This window comes from Labrus mixtus, chromosome 5 (genome assembly GCF_963584025.1).
Source record: "Labrus mixtus chromosome 5, fLabMix1.1, whole genome shotgun sequence".
NCBI classification, from domain to species: domain Eukaryota; kingdom Metazoa; phylum Chordata; class Actinopteri; order Labriformes; family Labridae; genus Labrus; species Labrus mixtus.
Window position 1 is genome coordinate 31,907,027 of NC_083616.1, and position 21,011 is coordinate 31,928,037.

Below are 21,011 nucleotides of genomic sequence, written 5' to 3' on the forward strand. Positions count from 1 at the left end.
TAAGAAATATTTCACAATAAAAGGTTTTAGATGAAATGACGTTTTATTTTTATAGTTTGTCTTTATGAATATGAATCACTTCATGTTTGTATCTGCTAATGGGTAAATTTTACTCCTCTCTCCTCTCTCCTCTCCTCTCCTCTCCTCTCTCCTCTCTCCTCTCCTCTCCTCTCTCCTCTCTCCTCTCTCCTCTCTCCTCTCTCCTCTCTCCTCTCCTCCTCCTCTCCTCTCTCCTCTCCTCTCCTCTCCTCTCCTCTCTCTCTCCTCTCTCCTCCTCCTCTCCTCTCTCCTCTCCTCTCCTCTCCTCTCCTCTCCTCTCTCCTCTCTCCCCTCTCTCCTCTCTCCTCTCTCCTCTCCTCTCCCCTCCTCTCCTCTCCTCTCCTCTCCTCTCCTCTCCTCTCCTCTCTCCTCTCTCTCTCCTCTCCTCTCCTCTCCTCTCCTCTCCTCTCCTCTCTCCTCTCTCTCCTCTCTCCTCTCTCCTCTCTCCTCTCTCGTCTCCTCTCCTCTCTCCTCTCTCTCCTCTCTCCTCTCCTCTCCTCTCCTCTCTCCTCCTCTCTCTCCTCTCTCCTCTCCTCTCCTCTCTCCTCTCCTCTCTCCTCTCTCCTCTCCTCTCCTCTCCTCTCCTCTCCTCTCCTCTCCTCTCCTCTCCTCTCCTCTCCTCTCTCCTATCTCCTCTCCTCTCCTCTCTCCTCTCTCCTCTCCTCCCCCCCAGGTGGTCTCCCTCGCTGACTATGATCACGTTCAGGAGGTGACCCGTGAAGGCAGTAAGAAGGCGCCCCCTCCTGGTTACCCCCTGGTGTGCGTCTCCCCCTGTGACCCTCACTACCCAAAGTTCTCTGTGATGAAGGAGCGCTGTGAGGAGGCGGGCATCAATCAGACTCAGGTTCACTTCTCCTGGGAGGTGGCGGCTCCCACCGACACCAACGGGGCGCGCTCCCCGTTTGAGACGGTGACGGACACGACGCCGTACACCAGCGTCAACCACATGGTGAGAGATGATGATGTCACGCAGGAGTTTAGAGATGAGGTGAACATAGCGTTTGAATGAAGAGGTAGCACAGAGTTTCTAACAACATCGATACTTGTTTGTTACCACGGCAACAAGAATAGGAGTCAACCCCCTGCAACCCCCTAAATGAACCAATAAGATCACTTTAATCACTGACTGTCTGTATGTACCCCCCCTCCCCTCGTCAGGTCCTGGACAGTATTTATTTCAGCCGTCGTTTCCACGTTCGCTGCGTCGCTCAGGCCCGGGACAAGGCGGGTCACCTGGGGACGCCGCTCAGGAGCAACATTGCCACCATCGGCACAGACGGCTCCATCTGTCACACACCTGTTACCACGGGAACCGCCCGAGGCTTCCAGGCCCAGTCCTTCGTCGCCACGCTCAAATACTTGGACGTCAAGCACAAGGAGCACCCCAACCGGTGAGCATGGGGAGGGAGGTGGGCGGAGGCATGGAGGGCGTGGAGGGGGGGTACACAAAAACATTTCAGAGCGTGCAACAGAACACATCAAACTAACTCTCTCTCTCTCTCTCTCTCTCCCTCTCTCTCTCCCTCTCTCTCGCTCTCCCTCTCTCTCTCCCTCTATCTCCCTCCCTCTCTCTCTCTCCCTCTCTCTCTCTCTCCCTCTCTCCCTCTCTCTCTCTCTGTCCCTCTCTCTCGCTCTCCCTCTCTCTCCCTCTCTCTCCCTCCCTCTCTCTCTCTCTCCCTCTCTCTCCCTCCCTCTCTCTCTGTCCCTCTCTCTCTCCCTCTCTCTCCCTCTCTCTCTCCCTCCCTCTCTCTCTCTCTCTCTCTCCAGTATCCATATCTCAGTGCAGATCCCTCATCAGGACGGTATGCTCCCCCTGGTGTCCACCATGCCACTTCACAACCTTCACTTCCTGCTTTCAGAGTCCATCTACAGACAGCAGCACGTCTGCTCCAACCTGGTGACACTCAGAGACCTGAAGGGGATTTCAGGTCAGTCAGACACACACACGCACGCACGCACGCGCGCACACACAGACACAGTAACGATCCGACGTTCTCGTTCCTCTTCAGACTCTGGTTTCCTTGACGACATGTCCTTGGACAGCATCTCTCTGGGTCCGGGTTTCGATCGGCCGTATCAGTTTGATCCAAAAGTCCGTGAAGCTCGGACTCTGCAGCTCTACAAACACCTGAACCTGAAGAGCTGCATCTGGACCTTCGACGCGTACTACGACATGACGGAGCTCATCGACGTCTGCGGGGGCTCCGTCACCGCCGACTTCCAGGTACAAAGAGGCGTTCCTCCAGCACGCCGTGACCATGAACGTGTAGATAGAATATGAGAACCCGGGTGCGTTGTGTTTCAGGTGCGAGACTCGGCTCAGTCGTTCCTCACCGTCCAGGTTCCTCTCTACGTGTCCTACATCTACGTGACGGCGCCGCGGGGCTGGGCGTCTCTGGAGCACCACACCGAGATGGAGTTCTCCTTTTTCTACGACACGGTGCTGTGGAGGACAGGTCAGACTCAACTACTACTCCCAGCATGCTTTTCACCTCAGTCTACATGTTTCCTGTTTCTGTAAAGAAGTCACACCGAGTAAGACGACCTCGACTGAGACGACCCCGACTGAGACGACCCCGACTGAGACGACCCCGACTGAGACGACCCCGACTGTGAGACGACCCCGACTGTGAGACGACCCCGACTGAGACGACCCCGACTGTGAGACGACCCCGACTGTGAGACGACCCCGACTGAGACGACCCCGACTGAGACGACCCCGACTGTGAGACGACCCCGACTGTGAGACGACCCCGACTGAGACGACCCCGACTGAGACGACCCCGACTGTGAGACGACCCCGACTGTGAGACGACCCCGACTGAGACGACCCCGACTGAGACGACCCCGACTGTGAGACGACCCCAACTGAGACGACCCCGACTGAGACGACCCCGACTGAGACGACCTCGACTGAGACGCCCCCGACTGAGATGACCCCGACTATGAAACGACCCCGACTGAAACGACCCTGACTATGAGACGACCCCGACTATGAAACGACCCCGACTGAGACGACCCTGACTATGAGACGACCCTGATGAGTAATCTCATGTGACCTCTGTTTCCTGTGGGCGGGTCTTACTGTGTGCAGGTATCCAGACTGACAGCGTCCTGTCAGCCCGACTGCAGATCATCAGGATCTACATCAGAGAGGACGGCCGACTGGTCATCGAGTTCAAAACACACGCCAAGTTCAGAGGTGCGTTTATAAAATCTGGTTCTTTAAAGGAACAGCTCGTTGGTTAGTCTTCAGAGATAATGAACAGTCATGACTTTTCCTGCAGGTCAGTTTGTCCCTGAACACCACACGCTGCCCGGTCATAAGTCTCACCTGATGGCTCCGGATCACCTGGGAGGAATCGAGTTCGACATCCAGCTGCTGTGGAGCGCTCAGACCTTCGACTCTCCGTATCAGCTGTGGAGAGCAACCAGCTCCTACAGCAGGTCAGATCCCGTTCAGAGTCCAGATTAACGTTCTGTATTCATAGACAGTGATGTCATGGACTAGACAGTGATGTCATGGACTAGACAGTGATGTCATGGACTAGACAGTGATGTCATGGACTAGACAGTGATGTCATGGACTAGACAATGATGTCATGGACTAGACAGTGATGTCATGGACTAGACAGTGATGTCATGGACTAGGTAATGATGTCATGGACTAGACAATGATGTCATGGACTAGACAATGATGTCATGGACTAGACAGTGATGTCATGGACTAGGTAATGATGTCATGGACTAGACAGTGATGTCATGGACTAGACAATGATGTCATGGACTAGACAGTGATGTCATGGACTAGACAGTGATGTCATGGACTAGACAGTGATGTCATGGACTAGACAGTGATGTCATGGACTAGACAATGATGTCATGGACTAGACAATGATGTCATGGACTAGACAGTGATGTCATGGACTAGACAGTGATGTCATGGACTAGGTAATGATGTCATGGACTAGACAATGATGTCATGGACTAGACAATGATGTCATGGACTAGACAGTGATGTCATGGACTAGGTAATGATGTCATGGACTAGACAGTGATGTCATGGACTAGACAGTGATGTCATGGACTAGACAGTGATGTCATGGACTAGACAGTGATGTCATGGACTAGACAGTGATGTCATGGACTAGACAATGATGTCATGGACTAGACAATGATGTCATGGACTAGACAGTGATGTCATGGACTAGACAGTGATGTCATGGACTAGGTAATGATGTCATGGACTAGACAATGATGTCATGGACTAGACAATGATGTCATGGACTAGACAGTGATGTCATGGACTAGGTAATGATGTCATGGACTAGACAGTGATGTCATGGACTAGACAATGATGTCATGGACTAGGTAATGATGTCATGGACTAGACGATGATGTCATGGACTAGACAATGATGTCATGGACTAGACAGTGATGTCATGGACTAGACAGTGATGTCATGGACTAGGTAATGATGTCATGGACTAGATAGTGATGTCATGGACTAGGCAATGATGTCATGGACTAGACAATGATGTCATGGACTAGACAGTGATGTCATGGACTAGGTAATGATGTCATGGACTAGACAGTGATGTCATGGACTAGACAGTGATGTCATGGACTAGGTAATGATGTCATGGACTAGACGATGATGTCATGGACTAGACAATGATGTCATGGACTAGACAGTGATGTCATGGACTAGACAGTGATGTCATGGACTAGGTAATGATGTCATGGACTAGATAGTGATGTCATGGACTAGGCAATGATGTCATGGACTAGACAATGATGTCATGGACTAGACAATGATGTCATGGACTAGACAGTGATGTCATGGACTAGACAGTGATGTCATGGACTAGGTAATGATGTCATGGACTAGACAATGATGTCATGGACTAGACAGTGATGTCATGGACTAGACAATGATGTCATGGACTAGGTAATGATGTCATGGACTAGACAATGATGTCATGGACTAGACAATGATGTCATGGACTAGACAGTGATGTCATGGACTAGACAGTGATGTCATGGACTAGACAATGATGTCATGGACTAGACAGTGATGTCATGGACTAGACAGTGATGTCATGGACTAGACAGTGATGTCATGGACTAGTGTGACTGTTTATCCCTTTACAATGTACAGAGTTCTCCTGCAGGTTCCCTCACTGTTCTCAGAGTGCTGACGGTTTTATTTGGTCTTCATCAACAGGAAGGATTATTCAGGAGAGTACACGGTGTTCCTGATCCCGTGCACTGTTCAGCCCACTCAGCCCTGGATCGACCCCGGAGACAAACCGCTGTCCTGCACCGCCCACGCTCCAGAGAAGTATGACCCTGATTCAGTATAACTGATTATATTTAAAGGCTCCAGATGCATCATGGGACAGCAGCTCAGCTGACCCTCTCCTGTTCCCCCGTCAGGTTTCTGGTGCCCATTGCTTTCCAGCAGACCAACAGACCGGTTCCTGTGGTCTACTCTCTGAACACCGAGTTTCAGCTGTGTAACAACGAGAAGGTGTTCATGATGGACCCGGCCACCGCCGACGTCTCCATGGCCGAGATGGACTACAAGGGCGCCTTCTCCATGGGTACGACAGTCAGGGTTAAAGTATGAGGAGGGACCCGAGCTGGACCAGTTCAAACAGACGTGGTTGCTGTAAAGTGTCAAAGTACTGAATCTCAGTCTGTGCTGCCCCCTGCAGGTCAGACTCTGTACGGCAGGGTGCTGTGGAACCCGGAGCAGAACCTGAATGCAGCGTACAAGCTGCAGCTGGAGAAGGTTTACCTGTGCACAGGTAGAGATGGATACGTTCCCTTCTTTGACCCGACGGGGACGCTGTACAACGAGGGTCCGCAGTACGGCTGCATCCAGCCCAACAAACACCTGAAGCACCGCTTCCTGCTGCTGGTAGACGCAAACATCTCTCCTGTCTGCATAACCCTGACCCCAGCCCCCCTCCCCGACCCCCCTACTCCCCCTCAGCTGTTTATTCAACCCTGCCCTTTGACTGACACACCCACACACACACACACACACACACACACACACACACAGACAAACTGCTGTTGTAAACCAGTTGAACCAGTCTGCCCAGTGTCACGTGTCAGTGGATGGTCCAGGATGTTTTTCAAACACAGTCAGAGTGAGTGTCACTAGCCCTGTTCAGACGCCCCTGTGAACCCCGCTCTGTACCGTCTTCAGAGGCGCGCGCGCGTGTGTGTGTGTGTGTGTGTGTGTGTGTGTGTGTGTGTGTGTGTGTGTGTGTGTGTGTGTGTGTGTGTGTGTGTGTGTGTGTGTGTGTGTGTGTGTGTGTGTGTGTGTGTGTGTGTGTGTGTGTGGAGCTCCCAATGTGCCGTGCTGTGGACGCTGCTGAAACACAATATGACCTCACAGACTGGGACGCCAATACTTCACAATCACAGAATCAATATGAACGTACAGAGTCGTGATGGGGGCGGAGCTTAGTTACGGAGGTTTAGTAAAAATAGGAAGGAAAGGGTCCATCTGACAGTCAGAGTGTTTTATTCTGTGGAGTCACGATGTTAAACTTCTCCCTCTCTCCCTGTAGGATCGTAAGCAGCCCGACGTCTGTGACAAGTTTTTCCACGACGTTCCCTTCGAGGCTCATTTGGCCTCGGACGTCCCCGAGCTGCACGCCGTGAGCGCCATGCCGGGAGTCGATGGCTTCACCATGAAGGTCGACGCTCTCTACAAGGTGGGTGGAGCCACAGCACAAGGCATGCTTCAACCTTAAAGATGGTAATGGGCGGCACAGGTTGCATTGTGGGTAATGTAGTCTCTCTGATGCAGTGATTTATTTTGATGAGAGATGTCGGACAGCATGTTGAATTCTGTGGTTTCATGGTGTGGCCGATAATATTTATATATCCTTCAGGACAGTCACTCAACTCTTCTCTCTCTCTTGACAGGTGGAGGCGGGGCATCAGTGGTACCTGCAGGTGATCTACGTGATTGGTCCGGAGTCTCGGTCCAGCCCGAGGATTCAGCGCTCAGTGACGTACGAGCTGAGCCGCGTCAGGCGTGACCTGGTGGACCGCAGCGGGCGTCTGACGCTCGACGAGTCTTTGATCTACGACAACGAGGGCGACCAGGTGAAGAACGGTACCAACATGAAGTCACTGCGCCTGGAGGCGGGGCCTTCAGGCACCTTCAACGCCCATATGGGCAGCACAGTGGGAGGGGGCGTGGCTGCCGTCACCCTGTTGGTCCTGGTCGTGCTGGCTTCCTGTTTCGTGTTCCGCCGCTGCAGACGTGCGGCTTTGAAGACGAAGATGGCGGAGAAATCGTACGAGGAGTATCCGCTGAACACCAAGGTGGAGGTGTGTATGGACAAGTGTATGGAGAAGAACTTCAGCTCCAAACACTGCACCGTCAGGAACATCAACATCCTGAACCGCCAGCAGGAGCCCCGCCCCAAAGTCAAACAGGTGAACCTGGAGGTGAAGCTGCAAAACAACCTGAGCGACGGCACAGAGGTCTGAGGAGAGGAGAGGAGAGGAGAGGAGAGGAGAGGAGAGGAGAGGAGAGGAGAGGAGGAGAGGAGAGGAGAGAGAAGGAGACAGGAGAGGAGAGGAGAGAGGAGGAGAGGAGAGGAGACAGGAGAGGAGAGAGGAGGAGAGAGGAGGAGACAGGAGAGGAGAGGAGAGAGGAGGAGACAGGAGAGGAGAGAGAAGGAGACAGGAGAGGAGAGGAGACAGGAGAGGAGAGGAGACAGGAGAGGAGAGAGGAGGAGACAGGAGAGGAGAGGAGATAGAAGGAAAGAGGACTGAATTAAAAAAGTATTTTCTAGAAGCGTTTGTACCTGCATATCGTATTTTTTTTACCACTTTTAAAAAGGGAAGAGAGAGAAGAAGAGTTTTCTCATTTAGCTGCGTTAGCCGCTAACTCAGGAACCACAAACGGTCATCTTCATCTTGTTTATTTCACCCGTTTGATATGAACGCCGTCTGTAGATGGTCGCTCACTCACTGTTGATCGTCTCTGCTGCGTTCAGTCATTTCACTGTTTTAGTCTCCACTGTGGAGTGTTAGCCTGAGAGGAGGAGCTCCTGTTCTCTGAAGCCTCTTTCACACATCACTCCTGACGCCTTCTGGATCATCGGGACAATCAGGCCCGGATACATCGCCGGGTTTCATCGTTTGTGCTCGCAGCTCAGAATAATCCATTCACTGAACCCTCGTCACCCTTCAGCACGCTGCAGGAGGAGGACTGTTCAGTAAATATTAACATGTATAAAGATCCTGGAGACATCTGAGGCGAGCAGTATGCAGAGTATAAAGCAGATAAGCTCCGCCCATCGTGAACAAGTCATCGCCCCGCCCACTTGTTCGTCCTGGATGTTCCAGACTTTTTACAGGAGTCTGCAGAAAACCGTCCCCCTTAAAGTCGAGCTGAAACATTGGACATGCAGCCGGATCATGTTGGTGACTTTCAGAGTGCGTGTGTGAAAGAGGCGGAGCTTCTCCTGTGGAGCGACGTCTTCACGGGGCTTCAGCTGCTTCTGAGAGCTGTGAGCGTTAAACACACACACGCGGCGAGCTGCTGACGTGTGAGGAGGAAAGAGGATGGAGTGAAATATACGGTGACAGAGAGAGGCGATCAAAGCCTGCAGGGGGCGCTCTGAGCAACAGGCTGCAGGGAGGTGGATTGTCCCTCTCAGCCACCGTAGACCATATGAACAAACATGAACGATACCTATCAAAGTGCGATTATGCCTTAGCTTTAGTCACGCATGAACTTTATTTTTTTCAAACTTCGTTTTCGTGTCTCGCCAGACGAGACGACAAAGATCAGCTGACAGGAAAACGTGCCGCGCAGTATTCATGGTTTCAGTATCAACAATCAAAGTGTTTCTGTGTCTCAGTGTGATCGTCGATGTCTGAGAGCTTCAGCCTTAACACTCATCATCATCATCACTTTTTAATACGATGTATTTTATAGTTTTATAACGAGTGTCTTCCTTCACAAACACAAAAACTCCTCACTCTTTTTTTATTAACCCGCTCGCATCTTTTTTTCATTTTTATTTGATATATTCTTCTCTAATGATCATTATGTTTTATGTTACCCTCGACTACTGATGTGAACGTTACTGTATGTCTGACACTGGTTACAGAGCACTGAGACGGGTTTTAACGAGTGTGTGTGTGCGTTGGCCTAAAGGAATGTTGACGTGTCAGATCTGCCTCCTGTATCTTTAAACGTGCCTCAAACATCCAATCAGGAGCTGTGCTTGTTTGGGGGATGATGAAATATTTAACGATATATTTTTGGTGCTATCATTTTATGGAGAATAACCACGATGTTTTGGACATGAAGCAAGTATCTGGTGCCTTTTTTAGTAATAAAAATGGAAACATGAAAATGTTCTGAGTTTGATGTTTTTATTTTCGTTCTTTAAAGTCTTTATATGTGATTTTTTGATCCAGCAGATGTCGCCCTTGAGCACCAGCATGAAACCAAAACAACTCGCGCTGCATTGTTGTGTTAGCATGCTAATGCTAGCGATCTGTATTACGCTCGTATCTTCACACTGCATGTAAATTTACTTGAAATGAGCGTGATCTAGAAACACAGTTAAGCAGTGAGTACAGTATGTTATTCTTCTTCTCTAGTCCCTCAATTAAACAACTTTTATACACGAGGGGAGGAGTCAGCCGGCCGTCCTGACGATGTAAGCAAAGTGAAGATAGGACTCTGAAAACTCTGAAAACATCACAGACTGTGGGACTTGGGTGTTACACCCATTGTAGACAGTCATGACTCAGAGTTATTTTCAGAGGATATACTTGATTTCTACATTTAAGTGTGAAAAACCGCATATAAAGCCTTTAAAGAGCTGCGGTGAATGTGAGAGGTATGTTGTTTCTAGTGACACCAGTGGACGTTTGGTGAACTGCAGGGAGCATCAGGTGCATCGGCAACAACAGCATGTGTCAAAACAAATAAGTTAGTACTCGATCAAACGAGCAAAGTTAAATATGAACTCTGTAAGAAGTCTGTGCAGGTTCTCCGACATCCAGGTCACGGTGAATTAGCTTCATCCAAAGGCAGCTGGACCTGGTTGAAGATATGGACACAGGTGAGACTAAAGAGACAGGTGAGACTAAAGAGACAGATGAGACTAAAGAGACAGGTGAGACTAAAGACACAGGTGAGACTAAAGAGACAGGTGAGACTAAAGACACAGGTGAGACTAAAGACACAGGTGAGACTAAAGAGACAGATGAGACTAAAGAGACAGGTGAGACTAAAGACACAGGTGAGACTAAAGACACAGGTGAGACTAACGATAGGTGAGACTAAAGACACAGGTGAGACTAACGACAGGTGAGACTAAAGACACAGGTGAGACTAAAGACACAGGTGAGACTAATGACACAGGTGAGACTAAAGACACAGGTGAGACTAAAGAGACAGGTGAGACTAAAGACAGAGGTGAGACTAAAGACACAGGTGAGACTAATGACACAGGTGAGACTAATGACACAGGTGAGACTAATGACACAGGTGAAACTAAAGACACAGGTGAGACTAAAGACACAGGTGAGACTTAAGAGACAGGTGAGACTAAAGACACAGGTGAGACTAATGACACAGGTGAGACTAAAGAGACAGGTGAGACTAAAGAGACAGGTGAGACTTAAGAGACAGGTGAGACTAAAGAGACAGGTGAGACTAATGACACAGGTGAGACTAAAGACACAGGTGAGACCAAAGACACAGGTGAGACTAATGACACAGGTGAGACCAAAGAGACAGGTGAGACTAATGACACAGGTGAGACTAAAGAGACAGGTGAGACTAATGACACAGGTGAGACTAAAGAGACAGGTGAGACTAAAGAGACAGGTGAGACTAAAGAGACAGGTGAGACTAAAGAGACAGGTGAGACCAAAGAGACAGGTGAGACTAATGACACAGGTGAGACCAAAGAGACAGGTGAGACTAATGACACAGGTGAGACTAAAGAGACAGGTGAGACTAATGACACAGGTGAGACTAAAGACACAGGTGAGACTAAAGAGACAGGTGAGACTAAAGAGACAGGTGAGACTGTGAGTGGCTGTCTACAAAATAAAACAGGAAGTAGTAAACAAAGTAAATCATAACAACGAGCACCAGGTGACTTCATTATAAGACGCCATAAAAATGTTTTCCTAAATATAAATAAATCTGAAGAGAAAAACAGACGAGCTCCTCTACAGAATGAATGTATGTTTGAAATTTACCAGCTGTGCCTGAAGGCAGCACCTTCCCTGTATAGGCAGAGTGGGCGCGGTCAAAGGACTCTCAGGTAGATTTCCACAGAGCACAGGTGTGGCGGAACAAGTTTCCTGTTCAGACAACAATCAGGTGAGTTTCAGCTTTTCTTCTTCTTCGCTCACATTTGTTCACTTTCTTTGATTCCTGTTCATGTTGTTTTTGTTTTCACTACGTTCACTATGAGCTGATTCAACGTTAAATACAAGCGTAGGAGGTTTGTTCAGGTGAAGCAGGTTGATCATGACATCATCATCAGCTGAGTGACACCTCACTTTAACTTAAAGTCTTGAAACAGGTCGATAGATTTCCTCAGATTGTGACAGTATCTTTATCTCTCCACTCTGAACCCGTCAGTGCTTCTCTCAGATCGTACCAGCCTCGATATCACCTCTCAGTTTTTAATGAGCAGAAATAAATTATTACAGTCAGCTGATCACGAAGGTAAATAAAGTAATGAGTCACCAAGAGAAACTTTAATGCTTAAATTAACAAATGTTGTTTCATCGTTAATAAAACTTGTTCTCAGACCAACATCACTATCGGTACTTTGTTTTAATCAGGATTAAGGATTTGTATTTAAAGGTCACATATCCTCCTCCTCTTCAATCAGTTTAAATAAGTCTCAGACCCCTCTATTTCAGCCCTGCTCAGAACAGGCTGTTTCTGTACCTTTAAATATGTAAATGAGCTGTGTCTGACCACGCCCCCTCTCTGGAAGGACTTGGGTGTCTCTGGCTTTCTTGCTCCATGTCCTATTGTTTACGGTGAGAAGGCAGACTCAGAGGGCAGAACAAACACCTAGCTGTGGGAGTGTCACCCATCTGGGGGAGGGGCTACTGCCCTTTGTGATGTCATGAAGGGAAAATCTGAAAACGGCCTGTTTTTGACACGACACATTTTCTGAAAAGTGGAGCAGGCAAAAGACGGAGAGGGTGGACTTTTGGATTTTGCATCATATGTGACCTTTAAAGCAACAGCATCTAGGATTCAGTTTAAGTGCACTTTGGCGCCCACTGAAGGTCTGAGTGAAACTGCAGTGTCATAAAACACACACAGTGCTGTTAGCTCCTCCCCCTTTGTCGACACCGTGCATCTGTTGACGATCAGAGCTTCTGACGTGATCTTTGTCAAAGTCGGTGTTACCGTATAAAGAGTCCATGTGTTGACGGTTGACTTTCAGCAGAGTGAGTCTGTAGTTGTCGTGGTTACAACAGATTTTTGTACGTGTTTTTACAGAAGACCCTCCTGTCATCATCATGGCTTCTTTATGGGTGAGTAACGTTTTCTGTGCTGGGTAAAAATCTCTTTATATAAATTATAAACTCATCGATCATGTTCCACCCAGATGAAACTCTGATCAGAACTTTAACCACCCTAACCCAGGCCGTGTTTGTTAAAGATATTAAAGCTTCAAATCATATGACTCGGTAAGAACACGTGTTTTAATTTCATGGTGAGATTTTAAATCAAACATGTCCGCTGTGCAGGACGACCTGGACGACCTGGTGAACAAACCTTCATCCTTCTCTGCTAAAGTAAGTCCTTTAATTAAAGTGGAAAAATGCTGTCGGAATAACGACTGAATAAAGAAAACATGAATAAAGTCGTGTTGTTCTTCAGGGCGGTGAGAGAGGAACCATCAAACCCAACGCTCACTTTGATGCTGGAGACGATGCTGAGGCTCTGAAGAAGGCCATGAAAGGAATTGGTACGCACGCATGCAATTGTGTATCCTGATGTGTGCTCTTGTGTCCTGATGTGACCTGATGTGTCCTCTTGTGTCCTGATGTGACCTGATATGTCCTGATGTGTCCTCTTGTGTCCTGATGTGTCCTCTTGTGTCCTGATGTGACCTGATGTGTCCTGATGTGACCTGATGTGTCCTGATGTGACCTGATGTGACCTGTTGTGTCCTCATGTGTCCTGATGTGACCTGATGTGTCCTCTTGTGTCCTGATGTGACCTGATATGTCCTGATGTGATCTCTTGTGTCCTGATGTGTCCTCTTGTGTCCTCTTGTGTCCTCTTGTGTCCTGATGTGTCCTCTTGTGTCCTGATGTGTCCTGATGTGTCCTCTTGTGACCTGATGTGTCCTGATGTGACCTGATGTGACCTGATGTGTCCTCTTGTGTCCTCTTGTGTCCTCTTGTGTCCTGATGTGTCCTGATGTGTCCTCTTGTGACCTGATGTGTCCTGATGTGACCTGATGTGACCTGATGTGTCCTCTTGTGTCCTCTTGTGTCCTGTTGTGTCCTGATGTGTCCTGATGTGACCTGATTTGTCCTGATGTGTCCTGATACATCCTCATGTGTCCTCATTTGTCCTGATGTGTCATGATGAATCCTCATTTGTCCTCTTGTGTCCTGATGAATCCTGATGTGTCATCTTGTGTCCTGATGAATCCTGAAGTGTCCTGATGTGTCCTCATGTCCTGTTGTGTTCCAGGCACCAATGAGAAGACTCTGATCGACATCCTGACCCACAGGAGCAGCGCTCAGAGACAGCTCATCAGTGAGGCTTATCAGGCGACCACAGGCACAGTAAGTAATTCATTTATTAATTTTGATATCTCTGCTGTCAGTCACACTCTGGTATTATCTGTATTATCTGATCCTCCCGGGGGGAAAATCTATTAAATTCCAATTCCTGGATAATGTATCAATCAGAACCAAACTGTACTAGAAGTTCGGAGCATGCTCAGTAGTTCTTTTGACCCGGTATGTCTGGTTCTGCTCCAGGTTTCTGTAGCTCCACTTCACTAAGCATGGAACAGACTGAATGAAGTAAAAGATGAGTTATGTCTGAGCTTAATAATTGCCAATGAACCTGACATTTAACATGTTTGAAATATATCAAATAATTTAAGTTAACACCGCTAAACTTTTTGTTTACGTGAACCTGGCGTCTAGTTCCTCTTTGTGAGTGAGGTGCCTCTGTGTGGGCGTCGGCCTGAGCTCTTTGTGTATTTGCATGGGTGTGCTGGTGATTTGAATTAAAAAGGGTGTGTGTGTGTGTCTGTGTGTGTGTGTGTGTGTGTGTGTGTGTGTGTGTGTGTGTGTGTGTGTGTGTGTGTGTGTGTGTGTGTGTGTGTGTGTGTGTGTGTGTGTGTGTGTGTGTGTGTGTGTGTGTGTGTGTGTGTGTGTGTGTGTGTGTGTGTGTGTGTGTGTGTGTGTGTGTGTGTGTGTGTGTGTGTGTGTGTGTGTGTGTGTGTGTGTGTGTGTGTGTGTGTGTGTGTGTGTGTGTGTGTGTGTGTGTGTGTGTGTGTGTGTGTGTGTGTGTGTGTGTGTGTGTGTGTGTGTGTGTGTGTGTGTGTGTGTGTGTGTGTGTGTGTGTGTGTGTGTGTGTGTGTGTGTGTGTGTGTGTGTGTGTGTGTGTGTGTGTGTGTGTGTGTGTGTGTGTGTGTGTGTGTGTGTGTGTGTGTGTGTGTGTGTGTGTGTGTGTGTGTGTGTGTGTGTGTGTGTGTGTGTGTGTGTGTGTGTGTGTGTGTGTGTGTTCCAGGCATTGGTGGACGACCTGAAAGGAGAAACTGGCGGGGACTTTGAGGATCTGTTGGTGGCGCTGGTGACGCCTCCTGCAGTGTACGACTGTCATGAAGTGATGAGAGCCATGAAGGTCAGATGTATTATTTATTTAATTTAAACTCTGAGGCCTTTAAATTAAATCTTTACACAGAAATGTTTGAGAGAACAAAGACGGATTTAAAAACTGTAATACCTGTAACACCTTTAATACCTGTAACATCTGTAACACCTTTAATACCTGTAATACCTGTAACATCTGTAATACCTTTAACACCTTAAAATCTGTAACATCTGTAACACCTTTAACATCTGTAACACCTTTAACATCTGTAACACCTGTAACATCTGTAAGACCTGTAACATCTGTTACACCTGTAACACCTTTAATACCTTTAACACCTTAAAATCAGTAACACCTTTAACATCTGTAACACCTGTAACATCTGTAAAACCTGTTTCTTTCAGGGAGGAGGGACCGTAGAAAGCGTCCTGATCGAGATCTTTGCCTCCAGATCCAACGAACAGATCCAAGCTCTCAACAAGGTCTACCTGACAGGTGAATAAAGGTCTACCTGACAGATGAATAGAGGTCTACCTGACAGGTAAATAGAGATCTACCTGACAGGTAAATAAAGGTCTACCTGACAGGTAAATGAAAGTCTACCTTGATCAGCAGATGTGACCTGTGAGTTGAACTTTGAACTTATTGTTGTGTCAGTCTTTCCTTTGTAAGATATCAGCATCGTCACTGTCTCTGATGTTTGCATCCACAGAAACGGAGAAGATGGTGACCCTCGACATGAAGTCCGAAATTTCCGGAGACTTCGGCGATGCTCTGCTCGTGCTGGCCGAGGTCAGTCTTTACAAATATCAAGTGAAGGAGCCCTTCTTTATTTTTATAGTGTTTCAGAGGATTAGAGTCAGTTCCATGTTCCCTGAGTTAGATTTGGTTTGTGATTTCAGGGTCAGAGGGACGAGAGCACCACTGTGGATACACAGAAGGCTAAAGAAGACGCCAAGGTAATACGTCTCAGACACATCTTCACACATGTTCATACAGATCGTCTTTATGTTGAGTTCATTCTAACAGTTTAACTTCCTTCTCTTCAGACCCTTTATGAAGCCGGGGAGAAGAAGTGGGGAACCGATGAGTCTAAGTTTATTGAAATCCTCTGTCATAGGAGCATACCTCAGCTCAGACAGAGTAGGTCATCTTTCAAACATGTTTTAACCTGCATTGGATTTCAGAACGTATTCTCATCTATGTTTCCCTATGTTTGATCTAAGAGTTATATTTCCCTGTGTGTGAGTAAATATGTTTCCCTGTGTGTGATCTTAGCTCTTGTGGAATATAAGAACATCAGTGGAAAGACTCTGCAGCAGAGCATCGAGGGAGAAATATCTGGAGATCTGCAGGAGCTGCTGGTGGCGATAGGTGAGTCACTGGGTTTATTTATGAAGTCACTAACAAGCCTCATAATGACTTTATTATACAGAATTGTATGAGGCTGTGAAGTTTGAGGATGAATCTTGAAATCACAGAGGATTTCCCTGGTCCCTGTCCTACCTCTCAGGGATAGTTATCCACAGGGGTGCCTCAGGGCTCTGTGATCGGCCCCCTTCTCTTCTCCATTCTCCAGCTCACTTGGTTCTATAATCCGCTCTCATGGCTTCTCATACCACTGCTATACTGACAATACCCAGCTCTTCCTGTCATTCCCATCAAATTTAACTGTTATTGTGTTTAACCACACTGTGTTGTTGTTGTTGTCGTTCTGCAGTGAAGTGTGTGAAGAGTGTCCCGGCTTACTTTGCAGAGCTTCTCTATCAGAGCATGAAGGTGAGCTGAAGATGTGTGTTCAGTTATTTTGAGAAATTAAATCCCATAATAAGACTCTGATCAGCAGAGAGGACATGTTAGCAGCTCTGGGTGTGTGTGACTTTGAACAAGAACCATGAGCAGGAGTTTATAATGTGCACTGTTTGTGTGTGTGTGTTCAGGGCTGTGGAACAGATGAGTGGACTCTGAACAGGGTCATGGTGAGTCGGTCTGAGATCGACCTGCTGGACATCCGAGCAGAGTTTAAGAAGCTGTACGAGTACTCGCTGCACTCGGCCATCGAGGTGAGAACAGAACTCTTTACTGTTAAAGTAACCTTCGAGAAGGAAGTCTGAACTCTGTCCATTTTATCAGATCTTTATTTAAACCTCTCACAGTTTACAGAAACAACAACACACTGACTCTGTGATCAGAGGATTAAACTGTCTGAAACTGTTTTAAACAGTGTCAAGCAGTTTGAGACAGTCTTAGATGGTCTGAAACAGTCCGAGACATCTTATACAGTCACAAACGGTCTGAGATGGTCTCAATTGGTCTCAACCGGTCCCAAACCATCTCAAAAAGTCTGAAACTATCTGAGACAGTCCCAAAATGTCTCAAATGGTCTGAAACTGTCTGAAACAGTCTGAAACCATCTGAAACAGTCTGAAACTGTCTCAAACCGTCTCAAACCGTCTGTCTGTCTGTCTGTCTGCCTGCCTGTCCGCCTGTCTGTCTGCCTGTCTGTCTATCTGTCTGCGTGGGGACTCTTTCTCCTGTTGTGTTTATGTGTTACAGTCTGATGTGTCGGGGGAGCACGGGGACGCTCTGAAGCTGATCTGTGGAGGAGACGACTAACACACCTGAGCTCACCTGAACCCTCAGTACCCATCTCTCTCTGTCTTCACTGACTCACCTGAACCCTCAGTACCCATCTCTCTCTGTCTTCACTGACTCACCTGAACCCTCAGTACCCATCTCTCTCTGTTCCTTCACTAACTCACCTGAACCCTCAGTACCCATCTCTCTCTGTCTTCACTGACTCACCTGAACCCTCAGTACCCATCTCTCTCTGTTCCTTCACTAACTCACCTGAACCCTCAGTACCCATCTCTCTCTGTCTTCACTAACTCACCTGAGGCCTCAGTACCCATCTCTCCCTGTCTTCACTGACTCACCTGAACCCTCAGTACCCATCTCTCTCTGTCTTCACTGACTCACCTGAACCCTCAGTACCCATCTCTCTCTGTTCCTTCACTAACTCACCTGAACCCTCAGTACCCATCTCTCTCTGTCTTCACTAACTCACCTGAACCCTCAGTACCCATCTCTCTCTGTTCCTTCACTAACTCACCTGAACCCTCAGTACCCATCTCTCTCTGTCTTCACTAACTCACCTGAACCCTCAGTACCCATCTCTCTCTGTTCCTTCACTGACTCACCTGAACCCTCAGTACCCATCTCTCTCTGTCTTCACTGACTCACCTGAACCCTCAGTACCCATCTCTCTCTGTCTTCACTGACTCACCTGAACCCTCAGTACCCATCTCTCTCTGTTCCTTCACTAACTCACCTGAACCCTCAGTACCCATCTCTCTCTGTCTTCACTAACTCACCTGAGGCCTCAGTACCCATCTCTCTCTGTCTTCACTAACTCACCTGAACCCTCAGTACCCATCTCTCTCTGTCTTCACTGATTCAGGACTCTGCTGTCTATTAGAGGTGCATGTGAATAAAGTGTGCAGAGGGTAATCAGTAATGTACGCCTGTTTGTGTTTCAGTCTGACGTTGGAGGAGATTATAGAAAGATTCTGCTAAAGCTCTGTGGAGGAGATGATGATTAACATCATGTCTGTTTATCTTTCTGCTCTTCAAAAACGTGAACGTTAAAACAACTGGAAATAATAAAATGACTCTGATGAGGTACCTGAGTATTGGTCTGGACTTTTATTTTAATTTAGGACTAAAGCTGTGTGAGTGAACATGTGACAGGCTGAGGGGTCAGCAGCAGACCCCGTTGAGAGAGAGTCTCAGGATCAGGATCAGGATCAGGATCAGGATCAGTTCAATAAATATGACTGCTCAAGTCGGAACAACTCGGGAACTTGGTGAGGTGAGGTGTTCGAATTGACGTCATACTCGTCATCATGTGGCGGGACAAACACGGCTCTGACAACAACACAGCCAGCAGGACTCGAGCTTCTCACTCACTTTAGACAGTCATAACTCATAGAGAGACACATTTACACAGGATAGACCTGATCTCTGATTTATTTATGTGGAACATGTCGCACATTCTTCCTTTAAATCTGATGTTTTTTGATACAAACATAAATCCTTCCTGGATGTGAAGAATCATCTGACAGAAGAAACACGGTCTCATAAGGATGAATACTGAAGATGTTTGTTCACAGTTAAAGTGTCTCAGACTGACACTCTGAAAGTGAAACAGGAGAGAGTGTGTGATTAATGCAGTTTTGATCTTCAAACATCAGAAACTTTATTTAAAAAAAATAATTCTTACAGAAAGTCTGTTCATGTTTCACACGGTTTTCACTTCACAGTCCAGACTTTCTGAATGCAGATGAAGATGTTAGATGATCCATACATACACACATACATGTTCACTGTGTTTCTGTCAGTCACCAGCAGGGGGCAGCAGCCTCACACAGAGTCAGACAACAATGAGTGAGAGAGGAGAGCTCGTCCTGCAGGAACAGACAGAGGAGTCTGTAGCTCCTCCTCGTCCTGGTCTCTTATGTAATCCTCGTCTCTGCCATGTGCTCCCTCCTCACTCTGACCTCAATCTCATCGTTTTTTTTCAGAAGAAGACTCTTTAAACCTCTGAGATCTGACGTGAAGACGACAGAGGAGGCTGAGAGCGTCGTCTCCTCTGAAGTTTCAGCGTGAAAGAATCAAAGTGTGCAGATTCATGAGACGGATTCTCCGAGCCGATCGCAGGTCTTTGTTCACTGAGCAGCTGCTTCCTCAGAGACCAGTCCACGTCAGAGTCCGAGCTTCCTCACTCTGAAGGGACATGACACCCGTCCACACAAACACACTTTACATAGATCTATATACATAGATCATGTATACATCTATGTGTAGTGTATGTTTATACACTTAGAGAGCAGCTGACAGTCTAAACAATCTGATACCAGATGTTTAGACTTTCATATGATTCTAATTTAAACCAAACGACATCAACACCTGTTTGATACCATGGCAACAAACCGTATCAAATCCACGACACCTGAGATTTTTTTAAAAAGATTTGTTTTTGGGCTTTTCTTGCCGAGAGACAGGGGGGGTTCACATACGGTAAAGGACCCACAGGTCGGTATTTGAACCCAGGCCGTCCCCTTGGAGGACTATAGCCTCTGTATAGGGGACACATGCACCAACCACTAAGCCACAGGCGCCTCGAGATTGGACAGTGTTCTTGTCTTCAAATGTCAAAAATGGCAGGAAACTCCTGCACATTGTCTTAATTGCATAAAAACATATATGTTACAGGTGTAACAGATGTTACAAAACAATATTGGTGAATGTATTGTTGTCAAACCTTGCAGACAGACTCCTGCACACAGTCCAAGTTGTAAATAAAGATCGGTAACGTTTGACACATTAATCCAAACATTGCTGATGTTTCTGAGCAGTCAGGGTGCAGGAAATGGAAACCTTAGGTAGTTCGAGTCCTAGTCTTGTCCTGTTTATGATCAATGTGATGTGTAATGACGTGTTGTCACTATGTAAAGTCTGTTGTGTGGACCCCAGGAGGTTACAATGCTGCAGCTAATGAGGATCCTGATAAACTAAACTAAACATCTGCTTAGGAAACAGATGTTGGTAAAGGTTTTTCTTGATTCTTTGGATCAATAAAGAAACAGATTGTATCTTTAAAACTCTGAGTGTGTTGAAACCTTTTGAGAACCTTGGTGGAGATAATAACTGATGAACAAACAGAAGATAAATGGTAAAGATCTCTTCAGCTTTGTTTCTGCTCCTCCACATTCTTTACAGCCTGTTCACCACCCGTCCTCCGTCTGACACGCCTTCCCTGTCTGAGAGAGCTATGGAAGCCTGAAGCCGCAAAAACAAAAAGAAGTTTACAATAAAGAAACATGGAAAAAAAACCATCTCATAATAAGTTATGATGTTTATGAACCTGCAGAGTGAAGAAGTTCACTCCAACGTCTTCTATTTCACTCCTCACTGTGTTGGTGTGTGTGTGTTGGTGTGTGTTTGGTGTGTGTATGTGTGTTTGTTTGTGTGTTGGTGTGTGTTTGGTGTGTGTGTGTGTGTTTGGTGTATTGGTGTGTGTGTT

At 47.2% G+C, this 21,011-nt stretch overlaps 2 protein-coding genes across 4 annotated transcripts in view; both read left to right on the plus strand.

Annotated features, from left to right (window-relative positions):
- Positions 1 to 9,445, plus strand: part of fras1 (Fraser extracellular matrix complex subunit 1) — an 88,379-nt gene extending 78,934 nt beyond the window's left edge. The window contains exons 62-73 of the mRNA XM_061038982.1: positions 713 to 988; positions 1,198 to 1,430; positions 1,807 to 1,967; positions 2,049 to 2,263; positions 2,345 to 2,495; positions 3,134 to 3,241; positions 3,327 to 3,486; positions 5,267 to 5,383; positions 5,479 to 5,645; positions 5,760 to 5,965; positions 6,627 to 6,773; positions 6,988 to 9,445. Of these exons, the coding sequence (XP_060894965.1) occupies positions 713 to 988; positions 1,198 to 1,430; positions 1,807 to 1,967; positions 2,049 to 2,263; positions 2,345 to 2,495; positions 3,134 to 3,241; positions 3,327 to 3,486; positions 5,267 to 5,383; positions 5,479 to 5,645; positions 5,760 to 5,965; positions 6,627 to 6,773; positions 6,988 to 7,560 (2,514 nt within the window). The 3' untranslated portion in view covers positions 7,561 to 9,445. The remainder of the gene's footprint in view (positions 1 to 712; positions 989 to 1,197; positions 1,431 to 1,806; positions 1,968 to 2,048; positions 2,264 to 2,344; positions 2,496 to 3,133; positions 3,242 to 3,326; positions 3,487 to 5,266; positions 5,384 to 5,478; positions 5,646 to 5,759; positions 5,966 to 6,626; positions 6,774 to 6,987) is intronic.
- Positions 9,446 to 11,336: 1,891 nt separating this feature from the next.
- Positions 11,337 to 18,610, plus strand: anxa3a (annexin A3a). Of its 3 annotated transcripts, XM_061038973.1 has the most exons (15): positions 11,337 to 11,434; positions 12,581 to 12,615; positions 12,832 to 12,879; positions 12,965 to 13,052; positions 13,790 to 13,884; positions 14,843 to 14,956; positions 15,331 to 15,421; positions 15,639 to 15,718; positions 15,829 to 15,885; positions 15,976 to 16,069; positions 16,205 to 16,300; positions 16,647 to 16,705; positions 16,867 to 16,989; positions 17,483 to 17,557; positions 17,644 to 18,610. In XM_061038973.1, the coding sequence occupies exons 2-14, from the start codon at positions 12,601 to 12,603 to the stop codon at positions 17,540 to 17,542; spliced, it is 1,020 nt and encodes a 339-aa protein (XP_060894956.1). In that variant the 5' UTR covers positions 11,337 to 11,434; positions 12,581 to 12,600; the 3' UTR covers positions 17,543 to 17,557; positions 17,644 to 18,610. The 3 variants fall into 3 exon arrangements, with proteins under 3 accessions (XP_060894956.1, XP_060894955.1, XP_060894954.1); XM_061038972.1 differs by having other exon boundaries at positions 17,483 to 18,610; XM_061038971.1 differs by lacking the exon at positions 17,483 to 17,557 and having other exon boundaries at positions 18,466 to 18,610.
- Positions 18,611 to 21,011: the final 2,401 nt, after the last annotated feature.

Excerpts from the sequence above, each read along its gene's own strand:
- anxa3a (XM_061038971.1), top strand. Across the intron at positions 16,070-16,204 it reads CATACCTCAGCTCAGACAGA|CTCTTGTGGAATATAAGAAC; the intron begins GTAGGTCATCTT and ends GTGTGATCTTAG. Across the intron at positions 16,990-18,465 it reads CGCTGCACTCGGCCATCGAG|TCTGACGTTGGAGGAGATTA; the intron begins GTGAGAACAGAA and ends TTTGTGTTTCAG.